The sequence below is a fragment of the Dipteris shenzhenensis genome, chromosome 17 (assembly GCF_047967505.1).
Source record: "Dipteris shenzhenensis isolate YYH24624 ecotype China chromosome 17, Dip_SZ_1.0, whole genome shotgun sequence".
NCBI classification, from domain to species: Eukaryota; Viridiplantae; Streptophyta; class Polypodiopsida; order Gleicheniales; family Dipteridaceae; genus Dipteris; species Dipteris shenzhenensis.
Window position 1 is genome coordinate 26,663,059 of NC_141612.1, and position 23,932 is coordinate 26,686,990.

The following is a 23,932-nucleotide window of genomic DNA, read 5'->3' on the forward strand; positions in this document are numbered from 1 at the left end:
ACTGTGCTCTAGAGGGAACTATGACTCCGTGTCCAATGACCAAGGGGAGCAACGAAGAAGGGATAGAAATGCTAATGCCTCCCCTGGTGCCTAATGTAGGTGACCAAAAAGTATGGCCTAAAAGAAGCTTACCTAACTTGGCACAATCTCTACCATCCAGCTTATGCTCTTGGAGCATAAGGATATCAAAGGGGCCACCTGAAACACCTCGATGGAGTTGGTTACGAATTAGTTGCCTACGGCGGCGATGAGGTATACCACTGAGGCCCTGAACGTTCCAACTAACGATCCTCATTGACGGGAGGACGAGACCGGCTGAAAGGCCCTACCCGACCTGGTGGTGGACAAAATCCTCTCCTGTGAAAGAGTCCTCTTGTCAAACGGAGGGAAATCAACTGGTGAAAGAAAACCCACTCCAGCAGAGAGGGAAACCATGTGCAACGGAATCCTAATACAGGGTAGAGGGTACAAACTCCTCTGTCTCAAACTCTGCCAAATCTACCAGTACTGCAAAAGAGTCCCTGTAGGAGGGAACTGGAATTGGAGTGCAAAGAATCCCTACACCCGAGGGAGAAGGAGAAAAAACCCCCTTACCTCTATCAAGAGGTGAAGAGTGTGACTAACATAGGGAGGGGACTGATCAAGAACATCAGTGATAGGACCTGAACAAATGGGTTGCTCCTCCTAATGAGCAGGTGGAGGGACTGGGGCAACCACATCTACGTCTGTAAATGTAGGAATATCACATGCATGTAACTGAGAATGATCCGAGGTGCCTCGTAGAGGTAGAGGAGTGTCAACAACCCTCACAGGCGTCCAACGAGGTACTTATCATACTGTGCGCGCTGAAGAAGAGGGTCCAGGTCTAGAGGCTGCTGGTCTCGAAGGTCCTAGGTGAGAAGGGGGGGCTCTGATAGCGTGTGTAGAAGAAGTGGGATGAGAAGGCGGAATAAACTGTTTGGGCCTTCTCTTCTTCCTTGGGCAATCCCTGGCGAAGTGCCCAAGGGTCCTGCAAATCCTACACTGATCCTGTCTCCCGGCAACCTCGACTCTCTATCGAAAAAAGGAACCATCTAGTCACTGAAGCATAATGTGATCATCTGTAATATCAGGTCAGAGATGATGACCCTGACTCGTGGCACCCCATCCGATCTGATGGCCTCTGCCGCTGAAGAGGGCATGCCAGGGAGGGGGGGGATCTCTGTGACCAACCCAAAAGTGGCTCCTATGGACGGTAAGAGTCGATGGTAAACCTGAGGAAGGCCAGGGAATCTGATGAAAAGTGAGCTAACCCTGCTATCTTCCTCTATTGAATTGAAACCCAAAGTGAAGGGTGTCAAAAAGATCCTCCTGGAGCTCAATGCCAAAACACTAGCCCTGAGTACTAAACCTGCTGACTCTGGAGAATCAAAAACCACCTAGAAGAACCCTCGTCCAAGCAGACAAACATCGATGAGGTGTCCTGCGAGGTCTCCAAGTAAAGCCAAAAGCATCCAATCCCTAGCCTGAAGCCTCGAGGGGTGGGAACCATGGATGCGAGCAAAGAGTAAGGTGGCATACTCATGCTCTGAATCTGTCTTGAGCTGCTGAAGCTCGTCTTTGGAAAAGGTAACTGTTTTTGTGGCCGGTGGAAGCGATCGAGGATTGGCTGAATGGGAACCCATTCATCAATCAAGGTGGAACAGCCGACACAAACACGAAGATGCTCTGTCCGCCCGAAAACCTGCTGCCAGAAAGAGAAAATCTCTCTCTTTTTCCTATAAGGGGTTGAAGAGCGGGGGGGGGGGAAGGGTGGCCGGGGGGGGCTAGGCAAGGGAGGGTAGGGAAGGAGGAGAGGGGGAGGGAAGGAGGGGAGGGGGAGGGAAGGCAGAGGCTAAGAAAGGGGTAGAGGGAGAGAGGGAGGGTCAGAAGGTAGGGGCGGGGAAGGGGAAGGGAGGTGGGGTAGGAGCAGGGGGGTAGGAAGGAGGGGTAGTGGGGGGGTGAGAGAGGAGGGGAGAGGGCAGCGGGGGTAGGGAGGGAGAGGCGGGTAGGGAGAGGAAGGTAGAGGGCAATGGGGGTAGGGAGGGAGGGGCAGGTAGGGGGAGCGGGGTAGGGGAAGCAAGGGGTAAGGAGGGAGGGGCAGCGAGGGGGTAGGGAGAGGCGGGGAAAGCAGCACGGGTAGGGAGGGAGAGGTTGTTGGAGTAGCAAGAAAGATTCAGCAAGTGAAGCAAAAGAGAGAGTTCTATTCAAGAGAGACATGCCCAATATATAGGCTCCAGTTACATCCAGTAGTGACATTACATATGAGCTCAGTAGAGCATCTAGATCCACAAATCTCTCAATCAGTTCCATGATTCTCTCAATCACACCACACCCCTAGATTCACTCAATCACACCTACTGACACTTATCCAGGCACACCATCTGTTCACACACTCACAACCTTAGACCTTAGGACTCTAGATCCCATTACATCAATTTGTCCTTCATTCCCCCCCACAGATTGATGGCCTCAACCCTAGCAGCAGTCCATGGGAAACTTCATGGCTTGCCCACCTCTAGTGGCAACACACATGATCCACAACCTGGTACTCACTCTCGTTGCATCAGCAGTAGACTCATTTGGGCATCCTCATTCCAACATGATCTCACTCTGACTTTGGTTTGTTGGTTTACAATTGGGAGATAGACAATGACTATGCATGGGAATACCCTTAGATCCAACAAGGTAACACATAAGACTAACAATCATTTGAGGGGGACATCCCAAGGCAGATAACCCTTATTGACCACACACACAAAAACATTCTAACTGGAAGATGTGGGGAAATACCCCCCTTTAATGGCATATCTTGTCCTTTTCCTCCTTCTCTTCCAAGCTACTATAGTGTGAGGTTCATTGTCATTGGAGAGGTTCTTGGTGTAGCCAATCTTGTAACTCCTTTGCTCTTTGTCCTTCTCTACACTCTTTAATGTATCTTGTCCATATTCTGCAATACAAGATCCTTGTAGTCCTTCACCTTCTTTGAGTGTCCAAGCCTTAAAAACATTTTGTAAATCATATGGACTGAAGAGGGTCTTACCACTTGTCATGTAAGGGCAGTGTCTACTCTTGTACAAGAGGTGGTCATGATTGTATGGCAAGGTATAGTCAACCAAATGCAAGTACATTTCATACATCATGAAAGATACTAAAACCATAACTAAGGCATCTTCAAAATAAGAATCATAATGGTCGTAGTTGAAACCTTTGTTCCAATCATATCCATTGGAAATCATCATGCAAGTCATGATATATTCTTCCTTCATGTAAGCTCTCGTCATGGTCAATCCACACTAGTCAACTAGTCAACTAGTCAACAAGATAGTATGACTTGAAATCCACTTTAAAGTATCATAACCTCAATTCTCAATATAAAAGATTAAAAATGCATTCAACTGAACTTCAAAGAGCATTCTCAGAACTGAAAAAACCAATCTTTGAATCTCTGAACTGTGCTTTAACTCCTCAAGCATCACCTTAGCATTTAGTGTAGCATCAAACTTCAAAAATAGTCTAGAGGATCTCTTTGGAGCTGCTGCTCCTCCCCGTTCCCCTGCTGCTCCCCCTCCCTCAGCCCGTCTCTCTCCCCCCTCAGCCTGTCCCTAGCCCCTCCCTGCTGCTCCCCCCCCTCCCCCCCTGCTGCTCCGCCCCCTCCCCCCCTGCTGCTCCGCCCCCTCCCCCTGCCTGTCCCTCGCTCCCTCCCTCTGCTGTCCCGCCCCCTCTCCCTGCTGTCCCGCCCCCTCTCCCTGCCTCCGTCCCCTCCCCCCTGCTGCTCCGCCCCCTCTCCCTGCCTCCGCCCCCTCCCCCCTGCTGCTCCCCCCTGCCCCCTGCTGTCCTGCCCCCTCTCCCTGCCTCTGCCCCCTCCCCCCTGCTGCTCCGCCCCCTCTCCTTGCCTCCGCCCCCTCCCCCCTGCTGCTCCCCCTCTCCCCCCTGCCTCCGCCCTTTCCCCCTGCTGCTCCGCTCCCTCTCCCTGCCTCCGCCCCCTCCCCCTTGCTGTCCCGCCCCCTCCCCTACTGTCCCGCCCCCTCCCTGCTTGCTCTCCCGCCCCCTCTCTTCCTCTCACTCCTCCCTTTCTTCTCCTCTCCTTTCCCCTCCCTCCCTCTCAGCTTGCCCCTCTCCCCTCTCAGCCCCAGCCCCTCTCCTCCTTCCCTCCCCTTCCCCCCTGCTTCCTCTTAGCCTCCTTTCCCCTCCCTTGCCCCTCGCAGCTTTTTTGGAACGGAAGGAGCTTTTTTTTCTGTTCGAGTCGGCCTCCTCACCTTGATTGGCGATGGATTCCCCATCAGCCAATCCTACTCCATCTCCACCGGCCGCGAAAACTATCACTTTCTCGAAAGACGAGTTGCAGCAGCTCAAGAAGGATGTAGAGATTGAGTGCTCTACCACTTTGCTAGCACGCATCTTCGGGTCTCACCCTTCCAGATCCCAAGCCAGAGACTGGATGCTTGCGGCTCTCCCCCCAGACCTCGCTCCTCGATTGGTAGATGTTCGCCTTCTGAGACGAGGTTTTTTCCAGGTTGTTTTTGACACTCCAGAGGCAGCGAGCACTGTGCTCAAGGCCGAGTTTTTACACCTGGGACACAGAAAGATCTTCTTTGAAGCCTTTCACCTTGGTTTCGACCCAGTAGAGGCAGATAAGAAGTTCTTCTCGCTCTTCATCAGGTTCCCCGAGCTTCCCCAGGTTTACCATCGACTTCTTTCTGTTATTGGGGAGCATTTTGGCGCAGTTGCTGAGATCCCACCCCTCCCTGGGTTGCCATTGACTGCAGCAGAGGCAACCAAGGCTGATGGGGTTCCTAGAGTTAGGGTCCTTTGCAAGGATCCTAACCTCGAGATGGACCACGTCATGATACAGCGCCCGGATGGTTCCTTTTTTCGCCAGAGAGTGGAGATTTCAGGCAGGCAGGACCAGTGCAGGATTTGCAGGACCTCGGGACACTTTGCCAGGGATTGTCCCAGGAAGAAGAAAAGGCCTAAGAAGCCCTCTGGTACAGCTACCGCCTCAGGGCATCGACAGGGGGGACAGGGGGGGGGATTAGACCCGGCACTTGCCCCTCGACCTCGACAGAGGGGTGGTACAGGTCCAGCTCCTGCTCCTCGTTCTTCACGTGGCGGTCCTGCTCAGTCAGGTGGTGGTACAGGTCCAGTACCTATTCCTCGGCCTCGTCAGGGGGGTGGTACAGGTCCTTCACCTGCTCCTCGACCCCCACCTCTCTCAGGCACACGCGACGCTTTACAGTGGGTTCCAGTACGTGTGCAGGTCCCTCCTTCAGTTCACGAGGGTACCTTAGTAGACTCTGCTTCACCTCGAGCTGTCCTTCCTGTCTCACCTTGCACAGTCCGAGACGCTGAAGCTTCGACCTCCTCCCCAGTTGCAGCTCCTTCCTTAGATCCAGCACTGCCAGATGTTCCTCTTGAGGACGGAGAGATTTCCGCGACTGGGCAGACACCGGGTAGAGAGCCTTCCTCACTCCCTCCCTTGGACAGGGGGAAGGGGATAGCTTACACTGTTGATCCTCTTCCCTCACAAGGGATCCTTCGTACTCCGGTGTCTGGATTGCTCCACAGGAACTCGTTTTCAGCCTTGGCAGAGAGTTCAGATTTCCCAGAGGAGGAGTTTGTGCCCGCTACTTTTGGGGAGCCAGTGGTTGGATTTCCTATTGACAGGGCTTCTTCTTCAAGTGCCAGGACTCTTTCCCCTATTGACTTTCCTCCACTGGGTTCCTTCCCTCCTTCCTCGAGCAGGAGGTCTTCCCCTGTTGAGGGGTTTGTTTCCGCCACTAGGTCGGGTAAGGTGTTCCACTCTACATCCTCCCGTCGATGAGGATTATCAGTTGGAACATACAGGGCCTAGGTGGCGTCCCACATCGCCGCCGTAGACAGCTGATCCGGGATCAGCTTCATCCAGGTGTTACTGGGGGTCCCATTGATATATTATTTATTCAAGAGCACAAGCTGGATTATAGAGATTGTGCCAAGTCAGGCAAGTTGCTTTCAGGACATACTTTTTGGTCGCCTGCATTGGGCACTAGGGGTGGCACTTCTATTTCAGTTTCGCTTTCGGTTCTCCCCTTAGTTGTTGGGCACGGAGTCATTATCCCCTCTAGAGCTCAGTGGATTATTCTTTTGATTGGAGGGCGTAAGGTTGGCTTCCTCAACCTATATGCCTCCAACATTAGAGGGGAACGTGTCCTTATGTGGAAGACTTTGCTCTCCTGGGCCCCCATTGTGGATTCTTGGGTGATTGGAGGTGACTTTAACATGGTCGAGTTACCTTCAGACAAAAAAGGGGGTAGAGAAGGCGGACTTCACTCTTTGGAGAGAGCAGCTTGGGATGCCTTCCTTTTCCATTTCTGTGGCAGAGATACTTGGTGTGATGAAAATAGTCTAGAAATGCTTGCAGAAAACAGAGGAACCTTGGAGGGTTGCTAACTCACTCCACAAAGCATCAAGTAGAGGGCATTTGCTGCGCAATCAAAGATACTTGGAAGTAGAAGACTCAGTGCAAGTCTCAAACCAAATGAAGCTTCACACCACCAGGGGTAGCAGCATCTTCTCCACCTCCAAAAACATGTCTTCTTCAAAACCCGCCTGGTTTTTCCTTAGTTTCTCCTCATTCCCTTGACCATTTGCCCTCAAAATTCACCAGCAGGTAGCCCATAGGGGCGCGTGGCATCCAAGTAAACTGTTGTGTCATCAGCCAACTCACTGTCAAGTAGCTCCTCTTCCCTTCTGATGGGAAGTCTCAGCCCAAAGATGTCAGCTTGAGATCTAACATAGATACTCATAGCTTCGGCCACGAACAAAAAAAGGAAAGGAGCAAGGGGGCATCCCTGACGGACTGATCTCGAAATCTAAAATCTCTCACCCCTTACCCCACCAATAAGTACCTGGCTGTGGGCTGATCTGTACAAAGAGGAAACACCTCTGATCCAAGCATCAGTAAAGCCAAAGCGTAGAAGGGTGCCCTCCAAAAAACCCCAATCTACTCTGTCATAAGCTTTTTCAAAATCCAAAAGTAGAATGGCAAGATTCTGGCCACTCTGCATGGCCCACTCTGAAGCTTCCCAGAAAGAAAAATTGTTGTCAAAAATGCTTCTGCCATGCACAAATCCCGTCTGAGTGTCATGAATGAGATCAGGGAGAAGTGGCTGCAATCGGAGGCTGATAGCCTTGGCCAGAATCTTGTAACAAGTCCCCAGAAGTGTGATAGGCCTCCACTGGGACACTAAATTTCTGCTACCTCCTTTTGGGATAAGGTGGATGAGACCCTCTGTAAGCGACCCAGGCATCTCGCCAGAGTCCCAAATGGCCTGCAGGGCTGAAGTAATATAGTCTCCAATCATATCCCAAAATGCAATGAAAAAAGACGGGGTGAGGCCATCTGAACCTGGGCACTTGCCCTTGTGAAGGGCTGAAAGTGCAGTCCTGAACTCTGTGTTGGTGAAAGGTGCGTCGAGTAGAACATGCATACCCGGATTCACCAACACAGGGATGCTCTACCAAATAGCCTGTCTAGCATCCTCTCTATCATGTGTCTTAGGATCAGCAGTAAGAAGGGTGGTCTGAAGCTATGCGTAAGACATCATCAGGCTCTGTCTGTAAAACCCCATGTGAGTCAATAAGCTGGGATACACTCTCTCTACTATGTCTAGGGCCAAGAGTAGAGAAAAAGTGTTTATTGACTCTACCACCCATCTGAATCCAGAAGGACTCCCGTGCATGAAACGTGCATGAAAGGCATACTCTGCTCTCTGATCAAGCAATAACTGCAGATGAGCCCTTGCTGCAGCAAGGCGCTCCTGAATCCAAGCATCTGAAGGCCGTTTCTGCTCTTCCCTCTGCAAAGCTGCCAACTGCTGGCGAACACCAATCTCACGTCTGAGAATATCTCGTCTCCTGGTACAAGCAACTTAACGGTAGAAGTCGCTAATACCAAAAAGGGCAGCGGCTACATGTGATGGATATGGCTGCCCACCCTGGACATGAGCAAACCATATCTGCAGGGCTGCCTCTGTAAGGTCCTCCTCTGTGTAAAAGGCATCTGGAATCCTAATGCTAGCAGACCGGCCTCTCAAGTGAGGCTCTGAGATAGCCAGCACAACAGGGAAGTGGTCTGAAGTGGAAACCCCAGCAGCAATGCATACCGATCCACCTCTGTCTAGTGCCCAGCCATCTACATAGAATCTGTCAATGCGTGCATGAATAGGCATCTGTTGCCTCCTGTTCGACCAAGAGAACAGGAGGGACTGTGGCTGAATAAGAAAGGCATCATCACACCAAGTATCTCTACCACAGAAGTGAAAAAGGAAGGCATCCCAAGCTGCTCTCTCCAAAGAGTGAAGTCCGCCTTCTCTACCCCCTTTTTTGTCTGACGGTAACTCAACCATGTTAAAGTCACCTCCAATCACCCATGAATCCACAATGGGGGCCCCGTAGAGCAAAGTCTTCCACATAAGGACACGTTCCCCTCTAATGTTGGAGGCATACAGGTTAAGGAAACCAACCTTACGCCCTCCAATCAAAAGAATAATCCACTGAGCTCTAGAGGGAATAATGACTCCGTGCCCAACAACTAAGGGGAGAACCGACTGCGAAACTGAAATAGAAGTGCCCCCCCTGGTGCCCAAGGCAGGCGACCAAAAAGTATGGCCAGAAAGCAACTTGCCTGACTTGGCACAATCTCTAGAATCCAGCTTGTGCTCTTGAATAAATAATATATCAATGGAACCCCCAGTAACACCTGGATGAAGCTGATCCCGGATCAGCTGTCTACGGCGGGGATGTGGGACACCACCTAGGCCCTGTATGTTCCAACTAATAATCCTCATCGGCGGGAGGATGTAGAGTGGAACACCTTACCCGACCTAGTGGCGGAAACAAACTCCTCAACAGGGGAAGACCTCCTGCTCGAGGAGGGAGGGATGGAACCAAGTGGTGGAAAATCAACAGGGGAAAGAATCCTGGCACCTGAAGAAGAAGCCCTGTCAACAGGAAACCCAATCACTGGCTCCCCAAAAGTAGCGGGCACAAACTCCTCCTCTGGGAAATCTGAACCCTCTACCAAGGCTGAAAATGAGTTCCTGTGGAGCAAGCCAGACACCAGAGTGCGAAGGATCCCTTGTGAGGGAAGAGGATCAATAGTGTAAGCTATCCCCTTCCCCCTATCCAAGGGAGGAAGTGAGGAATGCTCTCTATCCTGTATCTGCCCAGCCGCGGAGACCTCTCCTGCCTCAAGAAGAGCATCTGGCACCGCTGGATCTAGGGAAGAAGCTGCAACCGGGGAGGAGGTCGAAGCTTCAGCGTCTCGGACTGTGCATGGTGAGACTGGAGGGACAGCTCGAGGTGAAGCAGAGTCCACTAAAGTACCCTCGTGAACTGAAGGAGGGATCTGCACATGTACCGGAACCCACTGGAGAGCGTCGCGAGTTTCTGAGGTAGGAGGGGGTCGAGGAGCAAGTGAAGGACCTGTACCACCCCCATGTCGAGGCCGAGGAGCAGGTGCTGGACCTGTACCATCACCAATCTGAGAAGGACCACCATGCAAAGGTCGAGGAGCAGGTGCTGGACCTGTACCACCCCTCTGTCGAGGCCGAGGAGCAGGTGCTGGACCTATACCACCCCCCTGTCCCCCCTGTCGAGGCCATGGGGCGGTAGCTGTACCAGAGGGCTTCTTGGGCCTTTTCTTCTTCCTGGGGCAATCCCTGGCAAAGTGTCCAGAGGTCCTGCAAATCCTGCACTGGTCCTGTCTGCCTGAAATCTCCACTCTCTGGCGAAAAAAGAAACCATCCGGGCGCTGGATCATAACATGATCCATCTTGAGGTTAGGATCCTTGCAAAGGACCCTAGCTCTAGGAACCCCATCAGCCTTGGTTGCCTCTGCTGCAGTCAATGGCAACCCAGGGAGGGGTGGGATCTCAGCAATTGCGCCAAAATGCTCCCCAATAACAGAAAGAAGTCGATGGTAAACCTGGGGAAGCCCGGGGAATCTGATGAAGAGCGAGAAGATTTTCTTATCTGCCTCCACTGGGTCGAAACCAATATGAAAGGCTTCAAAGAAGATCTTCCTGTGTCCCAGGTGTAAAAACTCAGCCTTGAGCACAGTGCTCGCAGCCTCTGGAGTGTCAAAAACAACCTGGAAAAAACCTCGTCCCAGAAGACGGACATCTAACAATCGTGGAGTGAGGTCTGGGGGGAGAGCCGCAAGCATCCAGTCTCTGGCTTGGGATCTGGAGGGGTGAGACCCGAAGATGCGTGCTAGCAACGTGGTAGAGCATTCAATCTCTACATCCTTCTTGAGCTGCTGCAACTCGTCTTTAGAAAAGGTAATAGTTTTCGCGGCCGGTGGAGGTGGAGTAGGATTGGCTGATGGAGTATCCATCGCCAATCGAGGTGAGGAGGCCGACTCTAACAAATTAAAGGCTCCTTCCGCTCCAAAAAAAGCTGCGGGAGAAAAGGGGGGCAGAAAAAAGGAAAAGGAGGCGAGGAGGGAGCAGGGGGAAGGGGAGAGAAGGGGAGGGGTGAAGGGGAGAGGCTGAGAGGCTGAATGGGAAAGGGGCAGGCTGAGAGGGAGGGAGGGGGCAGGCTAGGAATAGGAAAGGGAGAGGAAGGAGAAGCTGGAAGGGTGCGGGCTGGGAGGGGGAGGGCTGAGAGGGAGAGGAGAGGAAGGAGAGGGAGAGGTAGAGGAAGGAGAGGGAGAGGAAGGAGAGGGAGGGGGCGAGGCAGGCTGAGAGGGGGAGGAGAGGGAGCGGGGAGTGAAGGGAAGGGGGAGGAGAGGGAGAGGAGGGGGCGGGCTGAGGGGCAGAGAGGGGGCGGAGAGGCAAGGAGGGGGCGGGGGAGCAAGCAGGGAAGGGGCGGAGAGGCAGGGAGGGGGCGGGGGAGCAGGGGGCAGGCTGAGAGGCAGGGAGGGGGCGGGGGAGCAGCAGGCAGGGAGGGGGCATAGAGGCAGGGAGGGGGCAGGGGAGCAGGGGGGCAGCAGGCTGAGAGGCAGGGAGAGGGCAGAGAGGCAGAGAGGGGGCGGGGGAGCAGGCAGGGAGGGGGCGGAGCTGGATGTAATCTTTTGGCTCGCTGGATGTAATCTTTTGGCCTCTAAGGCTCTCAGCAATTGCTGAGTTTTCATAAATGTAATCTCTTTTGTTCAATTTTTGCACCATGAGGCTCTCAATATAAACTATTGTTAATTTTTATATAAACTGGCTGAGTGGTTATCCTCGTTGGATGTAATCTTTTGACCTCTAAGACTCTCAACCATTAGTGAGTTTTTATAAATGTAATCTATTTTGTTCAATTTTTGCTCCATAAGACTCTCAGTATAAATTGTTGTTAATTTTTATATAAACCGTTATTAGATGTAAATATAATCTCTTTTGGTCAATTTTTACTTAATGAATTGTGGATGATTATCTGGATGGTACCACCGGGCCTCCAGTCACCGCAGTGGCTCAAATTTTGGCTTGAATGATTATTTGAATAACACTACCAAGCCTCCAGTCACCACGGTGGCTCAGAATACTTTTGTCCTCATTTAGGATTTATTGCAACAAGGACTCAAATACTAGTAAAGTAGGACTACATTTTTCTTGGTTTAGGACCAAAGTAGCGCTAAAATAGTTTCAACAACCACCGCGATGGTTGCATGGAGATACATCTAGAAAAATACAATGACGATATGGCCCTTGAGGGTTTCCTCTAAGAGCAAGGACCATATCAACATGCATTATACAACATCCAGGATGCCACTAGACAAATATGACATGTTGATATGGCCCTTGCCACTAAAGGGGACCCCTCGAGGGCCATATCGACAATTGCATTTTCCTTGGTTGCACAAGGAAATACATTTTCCTTGGTACACTAATATATAACTCCAAGAACTAGCGCGGTGGTTGTCATAGATCTCCTTTTGTTTGACGTTATTTGTTTGTTCATTATCGTCACTGTTTGCCAAAAATGCATTTCCCTTCCTTTCCTTTCCTTTCCTTTCCTTTCCTTTCCTTTCCGTCTCTATTGCCTATCCATTCAAACAATTCAGTCACTGCAAAGGTTTTCTGCCATTAAGAATTCAAACTTTCGCAACGGGAAAGAACATAATCTTGACATGCTCGAGAAGGAAAAAAGGCCATAAAACGAGAAGTAAATGCAGAAATGGCCAGTTGTATTCCCAAACAAAATGTAGCCTCTACTCATGTTGTTCCAAAAGACCTTTAGGCGGAGAGAAGAATTTCCTGCTTTGCTTGAAGAGCTGAGCTCATCTAATTGATCGACTTCATGATTAATAGCAGTCTCACAATGCAGACTGCAGAATAAATGGAAACATCAACGTGAGGGAACAACATCACGCGCAAAGAACTCAGTAGAGAAAGAAGGATGTCGAAGTGATTTTGTGATCACGCAGAGAAAGCCTCAAAAGAAACAACGACCGTGCAAATGTCATCATGCAATGTAAGCTTCCGAGACGGACATGTGGCTTAAGCTACTACGCGTCCTTCTCTTTGTTCGTGGTTAATAAGTAAAAATAGGTGACTCCAAGAACCAATGCAGAGGTCGCTCCAAGCCAACCTTGAATTTTCACGATCTGCATCCGCGTGTTGCCTGATGACAGGTGGCAAAGTTGTAGTAAAATGCCATGCAACGACAGGTGGTCGGGCCATAGACTGCATTGTGCGAAGTAGGACAGAGCTGCACGATATGTCTTCAATGTGGGATTTCATATGACTAGGTGGCTCAATAGCCAATGTGCATATTCATCTTGAGGACATATAAATATTCATGTGCCTAGGGGCACAAAATGACTAGTGGACTTTAATGTGAATTCGTAGAGGGCGTGAAAAGATAATTGCATATATTATGACAAGTGGCAAGAGGACCATTTGTTTCGGCAATAGAACCATCTAGGGAATTTTGGGAGCAAGGTGATCTCTATCTACAAAGAAGAAAAATTGTTGCACATGTTTTGTATGAATTAATATTGATACAAAGGTGATATCAACATTCGCAGTCGGTTCTCCCCTTAGTTGTTGGGCACGGAGTCATTATTCCCTCTAGAGCTCAGTGGATTATTCTTTTGATTGGAGGGCGTAAGGTTGGTTTCCTTAACCTATATGCCTCCAACATTAGAGGGGAACGTGTCCTTATGTGAAAGACTTTGCTCTCTTGGGCTCCCATTGTGGATTCATGGGTGATTGGAGGTGACTTTAACATGGTTGAGTTACCATCAGACAAAAAAGGGGGTAGAGAAGGCGGACTTCACTCTTTGGAGAGAGCAGCTTGGGATGTCTTCCTTTTCCATTTCTGTGGCAGAGATACTTGGTGTGATGATGCCTTTCTTATTCAGCCACAGTCCCTCCTGTTCTCTTGGTCGAACAGGAGGCAACACATGCCTATTCATGCACGCATTGAAAGATTCTATGTAGATGACTGGGCACTAGACAGAGGTGGATCGGTATGCATTGCTACTGGGGTTTCCACTTCAGACCACTTCCCTGTTGTGCTGGCTATCTCAGAACCTCACTTGAGAGGCCGGTCTGCCAGCATCAGGATTCCAGATGCCTTTTACACAGAGGAGGACCTTACAGAGGCAGCCCTGCAGATATGGTTTGCTCATGTCCAAGGTGGGCAGCCATATCCATCACATGTAGCCGCTGCCCTTTCTGGTATTAGCGACTTCTACCGCTCAGTTGCTTGTACGAGGAGACGAGATATTCTCAGACGTGAGATTGGTGTTCGCCAGCAGTTGGCAGCTTTGCAGAGGGAAGAGCAGAAACGGCCTTCATATGCTTGGATTCAGGAGCGCCTTGCTGCAGCAAGGGCTCATCTGCAGTTATTGCTTGATCAGAGAGAGCAGAGTATGCCTTTCATGCACGGGAGTCCTTCTGGATTCAGATGGGTGGTAGAGTCAATAAACACTTTTTCTCTACTCTTGGTCCTAGACATAGTAGAGAGAGTGTATCCCAGCTTATTGACTCACATGGGGTTTTACAGACAGAGCCTGATGATGTCTTACGCATAGCTTCAGATTTCTATGCCACCCTTCTTACTGCTGATCCTGAGACACACGATAGAGAGGATGCTAGACAGGCTATTTGGCAGAGTATCCCTGTGTTGGTGAATCCGGGTATGCATGTTCTACTCGACGCACCTTTCACCAACACAGAGTTCAGGACTGCACTTTCAGCCCTTCACAAGGGCAAGTGCCCGGCTTCAGATGGCCTCACCCCGTCTTTTTTCATTGCATTTTGGGATATGATTGGAGACTATATTACTTCAGCCCTGCAGGCCATTTGGGACATGAGCGAGATGCCTAGGTCGATTACAGAGGGTCTCATCCACCTTATCCCAAAAGAGGTAGCAGAAATGATTTCATGATGTATTCCGCTTTGAGCTTGCTCTCGCGGGTTTTTTTTCTTACTTAATAGAAGTCTTTTTCTTGAAAAAAAAAAAAAAAAAAAACATTGCATAGGATAGGAGGTGAAAATATTAGAGCCAGTTGGGTGTGGCAAGATTGGGTCGGTGTGGTTACATTTGTGGTAGGAAAAAAAGTTATGACATGCAAAAAGGATGTGTCCCACAATTACAGTGTGGCATCAAAAAACGATGACGAAAGTTAAGGCACTCACCAATAACGACTTGCATCGTAGAGGGCAATCCATCTTGATGGGTGTTGGGCACCAATTGAAGCGACGTAGCAATGCATCATCGTTCGTGACCAGATCAGCGGCTCTTGTCCATTGGTTAGGTCATTGGTGGTGTGCGGAGATGATGCTTACAAGAATTTCATGGGGGAATCGTTTCTGTGATTGGGCCATGATTATGGTACAATAGTAGTATTCAATTATACATTCTAACCCCGGGATAAATTCAATCTTGTGTTGAGCCTTCCACTCTAGAGGTAACCTATGTTGAACCTGAAACCATCAGAGAACTCCTCTATGATCTGGTCAGCCACCTTAGCTATTTCCCTATCTTGGATAGCCTTAAAGCTAGTCGGCATATCATCGACCGACTCTGCTGAAGCTATACAAGAAATAAAAACTCTTTTCAAGTTTTTAGAACCTCCATCACGAAGACCAACAGTCCCTGAGATAAATCCTTTTGACCTCACTGAACGTATTGCACGTTGCTCATCTTGAATTGATAAATGTCTCTTCTAATTAATGGTTGGATTCTTCTTAGAATGCTATACCATTCCTAGAGCTATATCTACGTGAGCAAGCGTAGTCATTTCAAATCCAGCTTCTCGGCATAGCTTAAAGTACGAAGGTCTAGATGGGTAACCCTTTGGTCCCATACTTTAATAGAACTTCCATTTACTAAACTGATTGTATACACATAGTCAGATGGACTAGTTTCTTCAACCTGCTCCAACTCCCATCATGCTCGAGCCCTCAAGCTCAGCTCGAGGCTCTTCTAGCTTAAAATCATCACAATTTCTGCTGCTTTTCCAGATCAGAGATTGCACCATTTCTTGCTATTTTCCAGGGCAGAAAGTCGCACCACTTTAATCCGTACATTGGTCCATACAACAGGTTCAAGGATAATCCCGTATCAACTGCACTGAGAGCACAACGCTCAAGGATAATCCCTTGGTTCTCGGTCCCAAGAAGATTTTCCTCAAGCCCTTCTCTCTTGGATTCGACCCAATTGAGGACGACAGGAAGACAACCTCTCTTTTCAACATATTTCTAGGTCTGCCCACGGTGTACCATAGGCTCCTTCCCACAATTGGAGCTACTGTTGGAGCGGTCACTGAGAAAACCCCCCCCCTTCTCCTTGGTTTTCCCTCTTCAGCAGCAGAGGCAGTCAGATCGCCATCAAGCTCCTTCAGCTCATGTGCCCCATTTGCAAAGCCCTTTAAGATCACATAAGACCCTTCCCGCCTCACCAAGAACAACTTATTGAGCCGATGATCAAGCCAGCCATCAATACTTTAGAACCAAATTTCCTTTCTCATAGCTTTCCGAAAGAACCTTATCATCTGCTCTGGCTTTCATAATCCTTTTCTGCGCTTCATTTGAAACCAAGGTCCCATAGCTTCAAAAGAGAAACACTAATTATCATATTAAGTTAGTAGATTTGTGATTCAATTCAAGCATTGTGTTGAATGGCATTTCTTTTAACAAAAAAAAGATAGAGGGTTCATTGGCATGCAGAGGGCCAGGTAATTGTTTCAACAAGAAGCTCACTGTCGAACACATAAACAGACCAAATTTTCAGAAATTCACCCCCAAAAAATCTCAGTAAAAAAGTATAAGCTGCAAGAATATTCATACAGTCATATTAGTGGAGACCAATGTGGTGCCATCAGCCCCCAATTCCTTTGCTACAGACAAACGGCGTTCATCCGTATCAGTAAGATGTACAGTGATAGCTCCAAAAGCCCGAGCAACCAGCATGGTAATCAACCCTATTGGTCCAGAACCAAGAACAAGCACCCTTGTATCAGGGCCAATATTAGCACGTCGACATGCATGTACTCCAACGCTTAAAGGTTCGCACAAGGCACCTTCCTCTAAGGTGAGGTTATCGGGCAGCTTATGACAAAGGAAACCAGGGTGTACTACCTGTAAAAGGAGTCATGTTTATGTTCTGCTCACTGTTTCATGGAGATGTAATTATAAATTTCGGAAAGTAAAAGTGAAAATATGTATACAAATATCGCATGAGGCTACCTTAACCTGCTGAAAAAAACAAAAACATTACATTGGATATCACATTTTCAAGTACTCTAGATAACAATCAGATAACAATAAAAGTTTTGGGGAGAAAATTTTATTATCTTCTCATGTTCCTGCACCTTGCTCCTGAGCTCTTCCTCTTGCATCCTACCCTCTCGCTCCATATTAAGATCCCTGCCAGGTAGCTCTCACTTAACCACCAATCTCCCTGGCGGCCAGCCCTTCAGCACCATTCCTGGTCACTTTCCTGCAGCCCTACTCTGCCCTTTTGCCTCCTTTATGCCACCTTTCTGATCTCAGTCCTGCATGTTTCCCATCTTGGGAATCCGATCCTCTAAACGCTACTTTACCAGCTCCCGTCAGAAAGAATTAGACAAATTCTTAAAAAATTTCTGTTGTTTTTTGGCAGCAAACTCTTTCGGGAAAAAAATGATTCGTCTCTTGTGATCTTCCATTGGCCTCCCTTGGTATCTCTTTTTCTGCCCTTTCTCAGCTTTCACACTTTCCTCTTCTCACATATGTGCTCTTAGAGACCCTCTTATCTACTATCACTCAGCCACACACATACTTCCTTACTTCTTCTCATACACAACTTTCTCATAGACATAATCGATTCCTCACGATCAGATACTCAGATTCTTGTACAAACCTGCACTTAACCATCATTCCACCTGTCACTCTGTCTAACTGTGTCACCACAATGTAAATATCCTAAGTCAAAGTACAGTTGACCATTTATTTGATCATAATTAAAGAGTTTTATGTGTTAATTATGGTCAAAGAGTTCTTTTAATGGTCAAAGGATTGACTACGGTCAAAGATACTTGACTCTAGTCAAGTAAACCTGACTTCGGTCGGGGAGACTTGGTTTATTACCAAGAGGGTTAACTGCGGTTAACAAGAGAACTACAGAGCTGACTACGGTCAGAGAGTGTTGACTTCAGTCAACGAGACTTGGCATGTGCCAAGAGGGTTAACCACGGTTAACCAAGATGTGCCAACTTCGGTGGGAGAGACTTGACTATAATTAAGGCGCCTCGACCCTTGGTCAAAGCCTCTTAATTATAATCAAGAGCGTTGACTTCGGTCAACTAGAGAATAAATATATATTTTTATATTTGTTATGTGTGCACATGTATTCAGTGGGGACGCCCACCGTGACTAGAATTAGTCCACAGTGTGTTATTTGCATGCAAAGCGCTAACAATTAATGGGTGCCATGGTGGTACGCTTTAGTTAATTGTTGGAGGTACTAGGAAGAGTTATTTTTCCTAAGCGTTATGGGAGCCTAACAAGCATCTAGGAGGTGGTTCGCGTGACCAAGTGCTTTGAAGACTCCAGAGTGGCCCTTAGTGGCATGTAATAGGACTTAGTCTAGATTTTAGACAAGTGGCATGTTGCCAATTTGAAATGAGCTTGAAGCTCTTGCAATATTCATTCACATTTTGGATTATGTATCAGACAGCTCTACGCTGAACTCTTGTAACAGATTCTCTCTTCAAGAAATAAAATACCTTCGAGGGGGTCCAGCCCGACATGTTGTCCTGGGCCCTAGCAGTGTGTGGAGAGAGAGAGAGAGAGAGAGAGAGTTCTTATGAGTTTTTCTGTAGATAGTTACGAGCGTGAGCATCCAAGAGAGAGAGAGCCTACGATTACATTGGTATCAGAGCTGGACTCGCCTTCTTATTGAAGAGGGTGACGATCTAAAGCTATGAAGGCTAGCGTAGCAATCATACGCTGAAACACTTGGCCCGTTTGACGATGTTGCTAGATATGGCGCTGAGTTTCATTATCCATTGTATCACGAATTACACTAGCAGAGGTGTAAATATTGCAGCAATCGAATGACTGTAATTTTGGGGCTTGAAAGCCACGCGGGACCTGCCAATAGATGCCCACGGAGCTTTTGAAGAGGCCAGCCAAGGCGCAATAGATATAAATCGGGCTCTTTCCTTCACGTGATGTAGATGTCTCCATATTGGCGTAAGTCATGACGCAATAAGCCTCACCACTCCAAAGTTCTTTTGGAGAATAAGAGTATGCAGAAGATCTCGCGACGGACAGTCTCGACTCTCCTGAAGGCTGGCTGATGTACCTTCACGCAGAGACGCAAAAGCCCGCGACGCACGATAGTCTCTGAGGCGCGATGCTCTCGACGGAAATCTTTGCCAAGGTTAAGCAAGTTTGCAGAGCTGACGTGGCACAGGACACGTGGCGCTGACATGGCAGGCCTGACAGAGCTGACGTGGCAGCCAGCAGGTCCAGCTGATGTGGCGTCCACACGTGCGATGATGACGTGGCAGCGCATGCAGCTGATGTGGCCTTGACACGTGGTAGGTGCTGATATGGCAGGGCTGACAGGAAGCTGATGTGGCACTGACACGTGGCAGATAGACAGCTGCTGATGTGGCAGCCAGCTGGACTGCTGAGATGGCAAACCAATGGTTAGACTAACCCTTGGTACAGTTAATCTGGCCTAACCAGACCAGTCTGGTTGGTGTAACTAGACTGTGACCAGTCTAGTTAGTCTAGTTGCAGACTAACCAGACCAGAACCAGTCAGTCTGGTTAGAGTAACCAGCCAGTTACTCCATCTGGTTACTGTCCAAAAAAAAAAAAAGGGACAGTTGCAGAGACTGTTTCTGCTAGCAGATTTCACCTATCTGTCAGACTTTTACTGTCAGAAACAGTAGAGATCTGAGGAAAAATCAAAGATTTGCAGAAAAAGAGAAAATGCATGCCTTTGTGTTCAGAAAGGGGGAATCAGATGCATTCTGAGTGCTTTCCATAGCAGCCAGAAAAGGGGCAATATAGTTGTTGATGCCTTGGCAACCTCCACATAGGCCAGGTCTTCTTTCCGTATGGGCCAATCCCCAAGTGCCCATCACTCCTCCTCCACCCCTTCTTCTTCTTCAAAATCCTCTTTCCCAAGTTCCACAGGTCGGTGATGAGCCCTTCCAGTAACCATGTCTATTTCCAGGGATGTGGATCCAAAGGAAACCGAACTTCATCAATTGACCAATCTTGAATGGCCCTTGCTGACTGTAACCATGGTCTACCGAGAAGTAGAGGATACGTCTGCTCACCCTCCGTCATATCAAGTATGATAAAATTGGACAGGAATGTAACTCCCCCAATCTTCATGTGAACAAGTTTGACCGCCCCCATAGGCTTCACCTTGCGTTGATCCGCCATGCGCACTTGAAAATGAACGTCAGTTGTCGATTTCAAACCCAATTGTTGGAGCGTCAGTTCAAGAATTCAGGCAGTAGTAAATGCTTTGGGGGCAAAGAACATTCAAGACCTTATGCATTCAGCTTTTGTAGCTAGTCTTGTGCCGTTACAAGATCCATCTACAATACTATCCTTGCAAGCAGGACGTGCTGAAAGAAAGAAAACTGATTTTTCAAAATCAGAAAAGAAAGACTACCCCAAGGTTGAAAAGAAAGGGTTTCAGCCTCAGAAGCCGAGGGGTACTCAGTTTTCAAAAACTTATAAAGGCAAATCTCCATTCACCCCTGAACATATAGCTGAATTCCGTAGAGATGGGAAATGCTTCAAGTGCGGCAAAGAGGGGCATGTGGCTGCCCAGTGCCCAGAAAAGCCTTCAACTTCGAAGGGAAAAGAGGCAGAGAAGCCACGGGGACCGCAAAAGCCAATGGCAAGAGGAATTCTTGACATACTGGGTCATGTTTCAAACCCAAAAGAACGAGAATTGCTGCTATCATGGGGCAAAGTCAGAGACCAGCAAGCGCTAATTTTATTTGATCCGGGGGCTACTGATAATTTCATATCAGAGGACCTAGCTCTGAGGCTGGGAATAAAAATGGAGGAGTTGGGCAGGGCTTTGGATGCCGATCAGATATTCTGTGGGAATCCTGTGCCAGTCACTCCCTTGATAGGGAAGCTCCGTCTTCATGTACGGAGTTATGTGGATCAGGAAGACTTCTTCATTTCTCCACTGAAACATCATGATGTAGTCTTGGGAATGCCTTGGTTTCATCGCAAGGCAGTGAAGTTGACTCTTCCTGAAAGAGTGCTGGAGTTTGTGCATAGGGGGAAAAATCAGCATTTAGTTGCCAGGAATGAAAGAGTGCTGGAGTTTGTGCATAGGGGCAAAAATCAGCGTTTAGTTGCCAGGAATAAAGGGGAGACTATCCCCATTGTATCTGATGTTACATGTGGTAAAGTAATAAAGTCTGCAATTTCCGCATACATGGTTTTTGTAAAAGAAAAAGAGAATGATATGCATGCTGAAATGAATGATGTAGACAAAGATAAGTTTAAGTTTCTTGTAAACTTTAAAGATTGCTTTTCCGATGCTTTGCCAGGGGAGTTACCCCCAGAGAGACCAGAAGATCATCAGATAGAGTTAATGCCTGGTAGCAAGCCACCCAATAGGCCCCCATACAGAGTTAGTGCAACTCAGCTAGAAGAGATTATGGCTCAGGTACAGGACTTGCTGTCCAAAGGGTTGATTCAGCCCAACTCGTCTCCTTTTTGTTCCCCTGTACTGCTAGTACAGAAGAAAGATGGCTCATTCCATATGTGCGTCGATTACCGCGCACTGAACAAAATGACCATCAAGAATAGATTCCCTATTCCGTGCATTGATGATGTGCTGGATCAGTTAAATGGAGCTTCAGTTTTCAGCAGGATAGACTTAAAGAGTGGCTATCACCAAGTGAGGATACAGCCTCAGGATGTGCACAAGACAGCGTTCCGCACTACTTTTGGATTGTATGAATACTTAGTGATGCCTTTTGGGTTGACAAATGCACCAGCCACATTCAATAGAATGATGGATCGCATCTTCCGAAAGTACAGGCATTTCACGGGTACTTTCTTTGATGATATCCTAGTTTTTTCAAAGACACAAGAAGAGCACAAGGAACATCTTGGTATAGTGTTTCAAGAGCTGAGAAATCATCAGCTCTATGCAAACAGTAAGAAAAGTGAATTCTTCTTGGAAGAAATCCATTATCTGGGGCATATAATATCCGAGAATGGGATACAAATGGATCTAGCAAAGATCCGTGCCATTCAAGAATGGCCAGAGCTGAAAACTGTGCATGAAGTTCAAAGTTTCCTAGGCCTGTGTTCTTACTACAGAAGGTTTATCAGGAATTTTGCTGATATCGCAGCTCCATTACATGACCTTACTAAGAAAAATGCAGCCTTCACATGGGAAATATCACAGAAGAAAGCATTCAATACACTCAAGGAGAAGTTGACTACAGAACCTATTCTTGTAGTCCCGGATCTTTACCATCCTTTTGATGTTGATTGTGATGCTTGTGGAGAATGTGTTGGGGCTGCATTACATCAGAATGGACATGTAGTAGCCTACGAGAGCCGAAGATTGCGTGATGCAGAAAGATATCTGAGAATCTATGAGAAAAAGTTATTGGCTGTAATTCATGCCATCCATACATGGAAGCACTATCTTTTGGGTGCAGATTTTACTGTTAAAATAGATCACCAAAGTCTGAGATACTTTTTGACTCAGACCAAGCTTTCCGAGAAGCATATGAAATGGGCAAACATGCTGTCAATGTATCATTTTCAGATTGTCCATACCCCAGGAATTCGGAACAGAGTGGCAGATGCCTTGTCCCGAAGACCCCAAGTCAATAATGTGACTATTGCTTATCATCAGGACCTAGAAGGCATGAGGGAGCAATATGCTAGTGATGCAGATTTTTTGTGAGATTTTACAACAAATGCAAGAGGGGTAATCCACCAGTCACTATTCCCTGAAAGATGGGTATCTAATGAAAGATGATTGCCTATGCATCACCCAAGAGATGAGGAAAAAGATTTTGGAGGAATGCCATGCACCTCCCTATGCTGGACACAGAGGAATTACAGCAACAACTCTAGCACTAGAGAGATATTTCTTTTGGCCCAGGATGCGGAAAGATATACATCAGTTTGTTACTGAATGCCTTACGTGTCAGAAAGTGAAGTATGATAGACGGAAGGCACCTAGCCTACTTATGCCTCTTCCCGTGCCTCGGGCACCATGGGAAAGTATTACAATAGACTTTATTTTTTATTTACCAAGATCAAAGTCAGGGAATGATGGGATTTGGACTATCATTGATAGATTCAGCAAGCAAGCTCATTTCATTCCGGTTCACAAAACCATAAAGGCAAATCTTATGGCTAAGCTTTTCATGGCACAAATCTTGAAGCACCATGGTATGCCTAAGTCCATTGTTAGTGATCGAGATCCCAGAATGACCAGTCTATTCTGGAGAGCTTTATTTGATAACATGGGGACGAATCTGAATTTTTATTCTTCTTTCCATCCCCACACAGATGGTCAAAGTGAAATAGCAAATTCTACAGCATTGGATATGCTGAAATGCTACGTGGGTGACCAAGGTTCAGACTGGGAAAAGTACCTACCATTGGTAGAGTTTGCTTACAATAATACAGTACACAACTCTACAGGGAAAGCCCCCTTTGAGGTCATTTATGGGAAGGTGATTTTGCCACCTATATTGAGGACCAAAGATGAAATATTTTCAGCTGATCAGTTTGTGAGAGACCTCCAGACAGGCTTACAGCCAAATCCGGACAGCAATCGAAAGGTCTCAAGAGAAACATAAAAGAGCTGCAGATAAGCATAGGAGACAATTAGATCTCAAGGAAGGGGATTGGGTACTTTTGAAGTTTGAAAAAGCTAGGCTCTGCAAGTTTAAAGGCAAACAGAAAGTGTATGCAAAGTTATCTCCCAGATACTATGGCCCTTTCAGGGTTACAGAAAGAATAAATGAGGTTGCATATAGGTTAGCATTGCTAGAGCATTGGAGGATTCACAATGCATTCCATGTGAGTCTTCTAAAGAAATTCCAAGGACCAGAGCCTACAGAACCAGTATCAGAGGATCCACCAGAAGTGGATAGCTGGAGGAGGTCCTTCAGCCAGAGCAGATTGTGTACCATACTGTATGCAAAGGCCCTCAGGGCAAGGAGTTTTACAGGTATCTTGTAAAATTCAAGAATTATATAGCATTAGATGCTAAGTGGATGGACGAAGACATGTTATCCGACCATCCACAGCTTTTGGATGTTTACAAGGAAGCTTTTCAGTTGAGGTCAACTGAATAGAAGCCGAGGGGATGTCGCCACAATGTAAATATCCTAAGTCAAAGTACAGTTGACCATTTATTTGATCATAATTAAAGAGTTTTATATGTGTTAATTATGGTCAAAGAGTTCTTTTAATGGTCAA

The 23,932-nt window shown here is 47.7% G+C and overlaps 1 protein-coding gene across 1 annotated transcript in view; it reads right to left on the reverse strand.

Annotated features, from left to right (window-relative positions):
* Positions 1–23,932, reverse strand: part of LOC147891908 (L-idonate 5-dehydrogenase-like) — a 64,672-nt gene that overhangs the window by 6,531 nt on the left and 34,209 nt on the right. Inside the window, exon 4 of the mRNA XM_087388119.1 lies at positions 16,287–16,577. Within this exon, the coding sequence (XP_087244245.1) occupies positions 16,287–16,577 (291 nt within the window). The remainder of the gene's footprint in view (positions 1–16,286; positions 16,578–23,932) is intronic.